General features: G+C 60.1%; 1 protein-coding gene across 1 annotated transcript; it reads left to right on the plus strand.

Annotated features, from left to right (window-relative positions):
* Window positions 1-499: 499 nt before the first annotated feature.
* On the plus strand, window positions 500-5,442 carry SLC39A4 (solute carrier family 39 member 4). The gene is made up of 12 exons (XM_019978079.2): window positions 500-1,238; window positions 1,676-1,960; window positions 2,334-2,529; window positions 2,630-2,772; window positions 2,865-3,036; window positions 3,389-3,561; window positions 3,673-3,810; window positions 3,890-4,018; window positions 4,199-4,253; window positions 4,383-4,535; window positions 4,893-5,080; window positions 5,168-5,442. The coding sequence occupies exons 1-12, from the start codon at window positions 1,038-1,040 to the stop codon at window positions 5,294-5,296; spliced, it is 1,962 nt and encodes a 653-aa protein (XP_019833638.2). The 5' UTR covers window positions 500-1,037; the 3' UTR covers window positions 5,297-5,442.
* Window positions 5,443-9,431: the final 3,989 nt, after the last annotated feature.

The raw sequence follows: 9,431 nt of genomic DNA on the forward strand, positions 1-9,431 counted from the left end.
TTTTCTTGGACTGCCTGTTTATTTCAAGCTTATGATTCTCTTTTATACTTTTACAAAAGCATTAGGTCAGAGGTTTGATATTTTTAGTTCCCATTGACCCAGATTTATTTTTCTCAAAAAATCATTGTTGCCCCTCAAAAGGAGTTCCTCCCTCAGCGATTCTCTTATCTACTTTTTCTCAAGTGTCGTTGTGAATACACTGTAACTCATGCTAATGTCTGGGCTGCATACCACATTCCTCAGTTTCTTTCTTATCTAAGCCCTGTTTGCCCCTAGTGTCCTAAGCTCACTATTTCTTAGAAAGGGCTTCTAGCTAATACTACCTCTAAAGTCCCTAATTTCTATAAGCTATAGTAGAATATGCTAACATTACAGCAATCCTTGTATCTTTAGCTTCTAACTATTTTAATTATTCCTAAGCCCTAAATTCAGCAAACTCCTTTGCAATAAACACTTCTCACAAATGGCCTTCAGACAGCAATCCCTCCCATGGTCTCAAGCTGCGGCCTGTGTGCTCACCCTGGAACACTTTTTTGTAAAAGTCCTTGAACAAATGTCAGTGATTAACTTTATGAATTATTCTTTGAGCACAGCTGCAGAAGGCTTTATGCCTTCTTATGCTCCTCTCAAAAACAATAAGCACCTTAATATTCTCTTCAGTCAACTCAGCCGAGGAAAGGAAGAAACAAGTCAGAATCACAAAGCCTAACTACTTCATTCCGGGTCCGTGCCTACGGAACAAAGGGAGGGGGTTTAGGGCCCTGCCTCCATTTTGTCAGTAATGCCTAATGTGGCTCCTGACCCCGGCCTCACCCTGGGGCAGCAGCCCCGGGCTCAGGGAGGACTGCCACTGGAATGGTTAACCTGCGGCAACGCCTTGGCAGCCAATCACAGGGCCCCGCAGGAAATACCTGGAGAGCCTCGCTGGGTGAGAGGTACTGGCCCAGCCCCAGTCCGGCATCAGGCAGCCCCTGCGCCCCGCAGCCACCCAGGCGAGCTCGGCCTACCCCGAGCTCAAGGCACCCGGCGGCTGCAGCATGGCGCTGCTGGGCCGGCCCGGACTGGGGCCGCTGCTGGCTGTGCTGGCCGCGCTGGCGGCGTCAGGGACGACGACCCGTCCTGTTCATCTGCTGACCCTGCTGTCTTCGGGCCAGGGCGCTCTGGACCGCGTGGCGCTGGGCGGCCTGTTAAATACACTGGCGGCCCGTGTGCACTGTGCCGACGGGCCGTGTGGAAAGGTAACACCCCCAACCGACGGGTCCTCCGGCCCCAGCCCAAGCCCGCCGCTCCACCCTGAGGCCGAGGCTGGCTGCAAAGAGCCTGGGCAAACTCCAGGAGGCGGGCCGCGCGGCGGCCTGACACCGGGCCCTGCCCGCAGGCCCAAGCCCACTCTCCTCAGCTCCCTTTCAGAACCCCCTGAGCTCCCTGGGGAGGGGGCAGGGTATGGCTCTGGGATCCCATGGCTGCCCCCCAATCCCGTCAGCGCCCACCTCCAAACTGATAATGGTTCCAGGCAGAAACCTCCCTAGGATGGGGGACCCTCCGTGGGTGTGCCTGCCTGTCACGGGGGACGGCGGGGGTCGGTGAGCGAGCCGACCGTGGAGGGCACCGGCGTGAGGGACAGGAGGGTGGCAGCCCTTGTGTATGGCCCCCGCCTGTCCGTCTGTGCCAACAGTGCCTGTCTGTGGATGACGCCCTGGCTCTGGGCAGACCTGAGCAGCCCGGGGCCCCCTCGGGCCAGGTCCTGGAGCCCAGGCACATCGCCCGCCTCAGTGCCGCCGCCGCCCTCTACCTCAGCGACCCAGCGGGCACCTGCGCCGAGGTCCGGGCTGGCCGCTGGGCTGCCCGGGCCGACCAGCTCCTGGTCCTGCTCGAGAGCTCTCAGGCCCTGAGCGTGGCCCTGACCAGGCTGCTGCAGCAGATCCAAGCCCGCGCCGCTGGCCAGCCCGCTTCTCAGCAGGTGGGCACCTGGGCCAGCTGCCCCCGGGCACTGGAGGAAGAGGGTCTGAGAGGGACTGAGAGAAGGGGGACCACTCGGGTGGCGCTGGGCCTCAGCACCTTTCTGGGTGCACGGGGGAGCCTGGGCTGGGGCGGTCACAAGTGGACACTCACCACTGAGCCAGGCAGGGCTGCGGGCATCCCGACAGGGCCCTGATCCTCGACGGGGCCGAGAAAGAAGAGCCCGGACGAGGCGGGGCTGGGAGCAGCTGGGCAGGGAAGGGGACAGCTGTGGTGCCTGGGTTTCAGCAGAGGCCGGGGGCACCAAGGGCACCGGAGAGGGAGAGGCCAGTGTGGCCACGCTGCTTGAGACACTGAGGCCGGCTCCCCCCCAGGCCTGTGTGGACCCGCCTCAGCTGCTGGGGGAGGCGGCAGGAGTCGGGGCTCCCAGCAGCCCTGGCCCCGTGCTGGCTGCCCTGCTGGACCACGTCTGGAGCGGCGCCTGCTTCCACGCCCTGCCGACCCCCCAGTACTTCGTAGACTTTGTGTTCCGGCAGCACAGCAGCGAGAACCCCAACATCACACTGGACGGTGAGGCCTGAGCTGGGCTACAGGGCAGGGAGTGCCCTGAACCCCAGCATCCGCCCCCCTGGGGAGTGCAGGGCTGGAGCAGATTTTCACCCTCTGCCAGAGCTGGCAGCCTTGATGGAGCGCCTGGGGCTGGGCGGAGCGACGGAGCCCCACGACAGCCACAGTGACGACAGTCCTCTGGGAAAGGGCCAGGGCCCCGTGCCCCTTGCCGCCCCCAACAGCAGCGCCAGCACGTGGGACACGGTGAGCCGTCCATGTGCCTGAGTCCCGGAGAGAGGTGGGGGCCCATGGACTGCTCAGGGCCCTGAACACCAGATCTGTCACCCCCACCCCAGCTGTGCCTGAGTGCTCAAGACATCATGGCTGTGTACGGAATGTCTGAGCAGGCCGGGGTGACGCCGGACGACTGGGCCCGACTGAGCCCCGCTCTGCTCCAGCAGCAACTGAGCGGGGCCTGCAGCCCTCAGCCCACGCTCCCCACCCAGGATCAGCTCAGCCAGGCTGAGAGTGAGTGTCCACCCTACTGCCTAGCTGCTTCCTGGTGGTGTCCAAGGGGCTGGCAGCATGGAGATGGAACCAAACAGGGAGGAGAAAGTAGCCGCTGGGCTGCGGAGAGCCGGGACCAGGGTTGGCAGACCAGGCAGCGGGGTGGAGGGGCAACAGGGAAGGGGGTGCTGTGAGGGAAGAGGATGGGGGCTTGAGGCCAGGGGCCAGCAGGAAGCCGAGGTCAGGATTGCACCCGAGTGCCTGCAACCTTGCGGGGGGGCTCCTGCTTCTCCCAGACTCGGTCTGGACGCCCCTCCCGAGAAAGCAAAGGGCCACAGTTGGGAGGGAGGCGCTCACTGTCCTCCCTGTCCAGGGTACCTGTACGGCTCCCTGGCCACGCTGCTGATCTGCCTGTGCTCCCTCCTCGGGCTCCTGCTCCTCAGCTGTGCCAGCTGCAGCACCACCTCCCACTACATCATCCAGGCCTTCCTGAGCATGGCTGTGGGCGCGCTCACTGGCGACGCCCTCCTGCACTTGATGCCTAAGGTTGCCCCAGCCCGCCAGAGCCCTCCCTGACCCCTAATCTCTACCCGCCTGTCTGGGAGGAGGAGGTCCCAAGGCACCCAGTCCAGTGTCCTCTGCCCACTCCCCCACCAGGTGCTGGGGCTGCACACCCATGACGGGGAGGACCATGGCTTCCAGCCCACCTGGCACCTCCTAGCTGTGCTCGGCGGGCTCTATGCCTTCTTCCTTTTCGAGAGACTCTTCAACCTCTTGCTGCCCCTGGACCCCGAGGTCAGGTGCTTGGGGGCTGGACGTGGTGTGGGGACGGGGTGGCGGAGGCACGGTGGATCCTGAGCCTCCGTCCCCGCAGGACCCAAAGGATGGGGCCTGCAGCCATGGCCACAGTCACGGCGGCCATAGCCATGGCGTGTCCCTGCAGCTGGCGCCCAGCGACTTCCGGCAGCCCAAGCAGCTCCATGAGGGCTCTCGCGCAGATCTGGTGAGCCCGCTCTGCCCGGCGTCAACCCCTCTGGCGGAGCCCTGTCTGTGGTCCCAGTCACCCCTCCAGAGCTTCCGCCCCTGGCCTGATCTGGGGACTTGGCTCCGCCAGCGCCTCCTCACCTTCCTGCCCTGAGCCTAATCTACACGGCCCGCCCACCAACTTGGTCTCCCCCTCCAGGTGGCGGAGGAGAGCCCCGAGCTGCTGAGCCCGGAGCCCCGGAGACTGAGCCCAGGTGAGCCCTGAGGGAGGCCCTGGAGCGTTGGGGGTCAGGGTCTCGGTGCGCGGCGCAGGCACCGGGACGGGGAGGGGAGCGGAGGAACCGGCCGGGGCAAATACGCACCCACGCCCGCCGCGCCCGCAGGGCTGAGACTGCTGCCCTACGTGATCACTTTGGGCGACGCCGTGCACAACTTCGCCGACGGGTTGGCCGTGGGCGCCGCCTTTCTGTCCTCCTGGAAGACGGGGCTGGCCACCTCGCTGGCCGTGTTCTGCCACGAGGTGCCGCACGAGCTGGGTGAGCCTTGCGGGGTTCCAGCCGGCCGGAGGCGGGGCCTGCCCGCAGCTGGGGTCTGGGTGTGGCTGGTCGACCGCGTAGCTGGGCGGGACTATCGGGGAGTGGGCGCGGCCCTTGACCTGACCCCAGCCCCGCCCGCGACTCATGGCTCAGACAGTAAAGAATCCGCCCGCAGTGCTGGAGACCCGGGTTCGATCCCTGGGTCGGGAAGATCCCCTGGCGAAGGGAATGGCAACCCACTCCAGTACTCTTGCCTGGAGAATCCCATGGACAGAGGGGCCTGGGGGGCTACGGTCCATGGGGTCTCAAGAATCGGACACGACGAAGCGACTAAACAACCCCCACCGCCCGCCCCAGGGGATTTCGCGGCCTTGCTGCACGCGGGGCTGTCGGTGCGCCGCGCGCTGCTCCTGAACGTGGCCTCGGCGCTCACGGCCTTCATCGGCCTCTACGTTGCGCTCGCGGCCGGCGTAGGCGAAGACGGCGAGACCTGGATCCTGGCGGTGGCCGCCGGCCTCTTCCTCTACGTGGCGCTCTGCGACATGGTCAGAGCCGGGCGGGCCGGGGCTGCCCCGGGGGGGGTGCGCTGGGCGGGCGCTCTGAGCCGGCCCTGACTCAGGCCCCGTCCTCAGCTCCCGGCCATGCTGAACGTCCGCGACCGGCGGCCCTGGCTCCTCTTCCTGCTCCACAACGTTGGCCTGCTGGGCGGCTGGACCGTCCTGCTGCTGCTGTCGCTGTATGAGGATAACATCGCCTTCTGAGAGCTTCTGCCCCCCCGCCCCTCTCCCCTTGGCTCTGGCTCCTGACCCTGGGCTCTCGCAGCCCTTCAGACGCGCCGGCTCCCTGAGCGCCCCAGCCTCTCCCCCGCGCCCTGCTTCCCAGCTTCAATAAATTCTCTCGACTTGGAGCCCGGCCTGCTCGCCTCATCTCTCCTCCCCAGGAGAGGAGGGTTTCCCACCAAGAAACGTCGACAGGTGGGGGGTCCAATCCCCACAGCAGTGCCTGGTGCCTGATGGGGAGTCAGGACAGTTGAGCTCAGGGCCCTCCAAGAAACCAGCCTCAGACCCGCATCTGTGATGCATGTGTGAAGCGAAGCCCAGAGAAGTGGGTCCGGGGCTCAGGCAGCGGCCCTCCTCCTCCGCTTCCTGCCCGCCTGCTGCGGCTCTTCCCAGGGCGGAGCTGCTTCAGTGCCTCTGGCTCTCTCCACCCTGGGCCCCTTTCTCCCACAGACAGACACATCGCACATTGTTAGGGCGTGTACCACGAGCCAGGCTTGAGTCTGAGGGTTCTGTGGTCACTGAGCTGTTTAGCCGTCACAGTTGCCCTGTGATGTGAGTGCTGTGACTGCCTGTCTGACTCGGACGGGGAGGGCCCGTGTCCTGGCCGTGGCCCCCGCTTTGCCCACTCCCTCCTCTAGCACGTCCTCGGGGTGGCTCTGGCTAGTTGATTTGGGTTTTTTCTGATTTTACTTAGTTTTGGTGTGCTGGGTCTTCGCTGCTGCTCAGGCTTTCTCTAGTTGCGGAGATCGTGGGCCACCCCCCAGTTGACGTGTGTGTGCTTCTCATTGTGATGGATTCTTTTGTTGAGAAGTATGGGCTCTGGGGCACTTCAGCTTCAGTATTTGCAGCACGTGGGCTCAATCTTTGCGGCTCCCGGGCTCCAGAGCACAGGCTTAATAGTCGTGGCGCATGGGGTTAGTAGCTCTGCAGCATGTGGGATCTTCCTGGATCCGGGATCCAACCCATGTCTCCTGCATTGGCAGGCAGATTCTTTGCCACTGAGCCACCAGGGAAGCCCTGGCTCCAGTTTTGTTTTTTTTTTTTAATGACTTTTTTTTCATGCTCTCAGAACTTTATTAGGTGGAGTTTGGGCAAAAGAGAGAGAAAACCTCTGAGACAGTCACCCACCTGGTTCAGCACAAGCAGAACAGAGAAACCTTTGGTTGGAGATGTACTCTCACTGGGATGAAAATATCTCTGATTTTTAAATGGAGAGATGACTGGCTGAATATCTCTGGGCACAAATTTAGGTTATTTTAAATATTTAACATATATTTTAACAAATATTTTAAAAATTTTCCACCAGAATAAGGCAAGTCTCTGAGGACAAGACCGGACCAGAAGCAGGAGCCCCAGCCCATATGGAGACAAACCAGTGCCACTTTTATGTTGGGTGAGAGGCAAGGGATATACCTCTGCTACTCCCAGATCAAGATTTGGAGGGAGGAGAACATGACAAATGACAAAAGGACCAGTTTCTCAAAAAGCGAGGGATAATGACACAGGGATGAAACTCAGATGCTGTTTTTACAAGGAAGCAAGATAAGTGAAGAGGAACTAAAAAGCCTCTTGATGAAAGAGGAGAGTGAAGAAGTTGGCTTAAAGTTCAACATTCAGAAAACGAAGATCATGGCATCTGGTCCCATCATTTCATGGGAAATAGATGGAGAAACAGTGAAAACAGTGTCAGACTTTATTTTTGGGGGCTCCAAAATCACTGCAGATGGTGAGTGCAGGAATGAAATTAAAAGACGTGTACTCCTTCGAAGGAAAGTTATGACCAACCTAGACAGCATATTCAAAAGCAGAGACATTACTTTGTGAACAAAGGTCCGTCTAGTCAAGGCTACGGTTTTTCCTGTGGTCATGTATGGATGTGAGAGTTGGACTGTGAGGAAAGCTGAGCACCGAAGAGCTGATGCTTTTGAACTGTGGTGTTGGAGAAGACTCTTGAGAGTCCCTTGGACTGCAAGAAGATCCAACCAGTCCATCCTAAAGGAGATCCGTCCTGAGTGTTCACTGGAAGGACTGATGCTGAAGCTGAAACTCCAATACTTTGGCCACCTTATGTGAAGAGTTAACTCATTGGAAAAGACCCTGATGCTGGGAGGGATTGGGGGCAGGAGGAGAAAGGGACGACAGAGGATGAGATGGCTAGATGGCATCACCGACTCAAGGAACATGAGTTTGTGTGAACTCTGGAAGTTGGTGATGGACACGGAGGCTTGGCGTGCTGCGATTCATGGGGTCGCAAAGAGTCAGACACGACTGAGCGACTGAACTGAACTGAACTGAAGATAAGTCATGACTCTTCATTGCTGTCTGACCCCACAGGGCGGCCTGCTGAGTCGAGTGAAGAGAGGTCTGCCTAGCTGCGCTTGGTGGTCCTGGCTCATGGGCCCTTGAAACTACTTTAAAGCAGTCTCTTCAGACACAGCCCTCCAGGGGGCCATGTAGGGCTGAGGTGGAGGGGGGCTTATTTTGCTACAAGAGAAGGGGCTTGAGTGGGGAGAGTAGCAGCTACTCCCCACTCCCCCACGACTTCTGTAACAAAAAAAAACACCTGTAAATGCATGACATACAATAGTGAATCTGGGAGGCAGGCTCCCCACGGAGAGCCTGCTGACATATGGACACATTTACAGGCCTCAGTAATTCTAGGAAGGGCTGCTTGTGTTCTCCCAGGCCCATGGTAAGCCCTGCCCCAGTCCACCCCTCTCTTCAGGGTTCAATTTTGTTATGACTTTTAAAGGCACTGGTGTGGTTTGGGGTCACACACCTGCCCAGGCACCCAAGTGACCCCTTGGTTCACAGCTCAAGTCTTGATGCTGACATGACTAAGTGGGCAGCTCTGGATGCAACAAACACATACTTTGCTATTTTCTTGGCTTTGCCTATATTTTCTTACTTGTTTTATTTCTTAAGATTCCATTTCTTGGAATTCCCTGACAGTCCAGTGGTTAGGGCTCCGAGCTTCCCCTCTGCACTGCAGAAGGCACAGATTCCATCCTTTCATTCAGTTCAGTCGCTCAGTCGTGCCGGCTCTGCAACCCCATGGATTGCAGCACGCCCGGCTTCCCTGTCCGTCACTAACTCCCGGAGCTTGCTCAAACTTATGTCCCTCAAGTTGGTGATGCCATCCAACCATCTCATCCTCTGTCGTCCCCTTCTCCTGCCTTCAATCTTTCCCAGCATCAGGGTCTTTTCAAATGAGCCTGTTCTTCGCATCAGGTGGCCCAAGTATTGGAGTTTCAGCTTCAGCATCAGTCCTTCCGATGAACATTCAAGACTGATTTCCTTTAGGATAGGTTGGTTGATCTTGCAGTCTAAGGGACTCTCAAGAGTCTTCTCCAACACCACAGTTGAAAAGCATCAATTCTTCCGCGCTCAGCTTTCTCTATTCGATCCTTAGGCAGGGAAATAAGATCCTGCAAGCCACAGGGCAGCCTGCCGAGCCGAGTCAAGAGAGGTCTGCCTAGCTGCGCGTTGTGGTCCTGGCTCATGGGCCCTTGAAGCGGGCAACTACCAGGCCTGGGGAGGGAGCAGTGGGCAAGACGGGCGAAAAGGTGTCCTCAGGGGAGGGGCTCGTAGAGGGACAGTCCAGGGCCCCGCGTCGTGAGCTCGCCTTCTGGTGCTGGTGTCGCGGGGGGCGGGGAGGGGGGGGGAGGTCGTCCTGCGGGGACAACGCCGAGCAGGGACAGGACAAGACGCCTCCAGGAAGCTCTCCAGACCCCTGTGCTAGTCGGGCTCCGCCAGGCTTCCGGCAGCCGCCGGGGCCTAATTCGGCGCGTGTTTGGCCCGGGGGTCTCTGCTCCCCCGGCCTCCACACTGCTGCCAGCATCCAGCAGGGTGCTTGAGACCTCGCCTCTTCTTGCGGGAGAGACCCTCTGCAGTGACCCCATTCTGGGATCCGGGGGGCGAGCAGGTCCTGACCAACCAGCCCTGAGCCGCCCAGCCCCCGTCCGGCTTCCAGCCGGCTCTGCATTCTCCGCAGTGAGACCCTGGATCTCCCGCGAGCTGGGTTTTCGGGGCGCTGTATGTGGAACCCGGGAGCGGAGCCGCGAGGCTGCCCCCGGCCGCCAGGGGCCGCTGCGGCCGCCGCGCCTCTGTGGCGCTG

This window comes from Bos indicus, chromosome 14 (assembly GCF_029378745.1).
Source record: "Bos indicus isolate NIAB-ARS_2022 breed Sahiwal x Tharparkar chromosome 14, NIAB-ARS_B.indTharparkar_mat_pri_1.0, whole genome shotgun sequence".
NCBI classification, from domain to species: Eukaryota; Metazoa; Chordata; class Mammalia; order Artiodactyla; family Bovidae; genus Bos; species Bos indicus.

Coding starts and splice junctions, on each gene's coding strand:
- SLC39A4 (XM_019978079.2), top strand. CDS start 1,038: ATGGCGCTGCTGGGCCGGCCCGGACTGGGGCCGCTGCTGGCTGTGCTG. Junction 3,562..3,672: donor TCCTGCACTTGATGCCTAAG/GTTGCCCCAGCC, acceptor CTCCCCCACCAG/GTGCTGGGGCTGCACACCCA. Junction 4,254..4,382: donor GCCCCGGAGACTGAGCCCAG/GTGAGCCCTGAG, acceptor CCGCGCCCGCAG/GGCTGAGACTGCTGCCCTAC.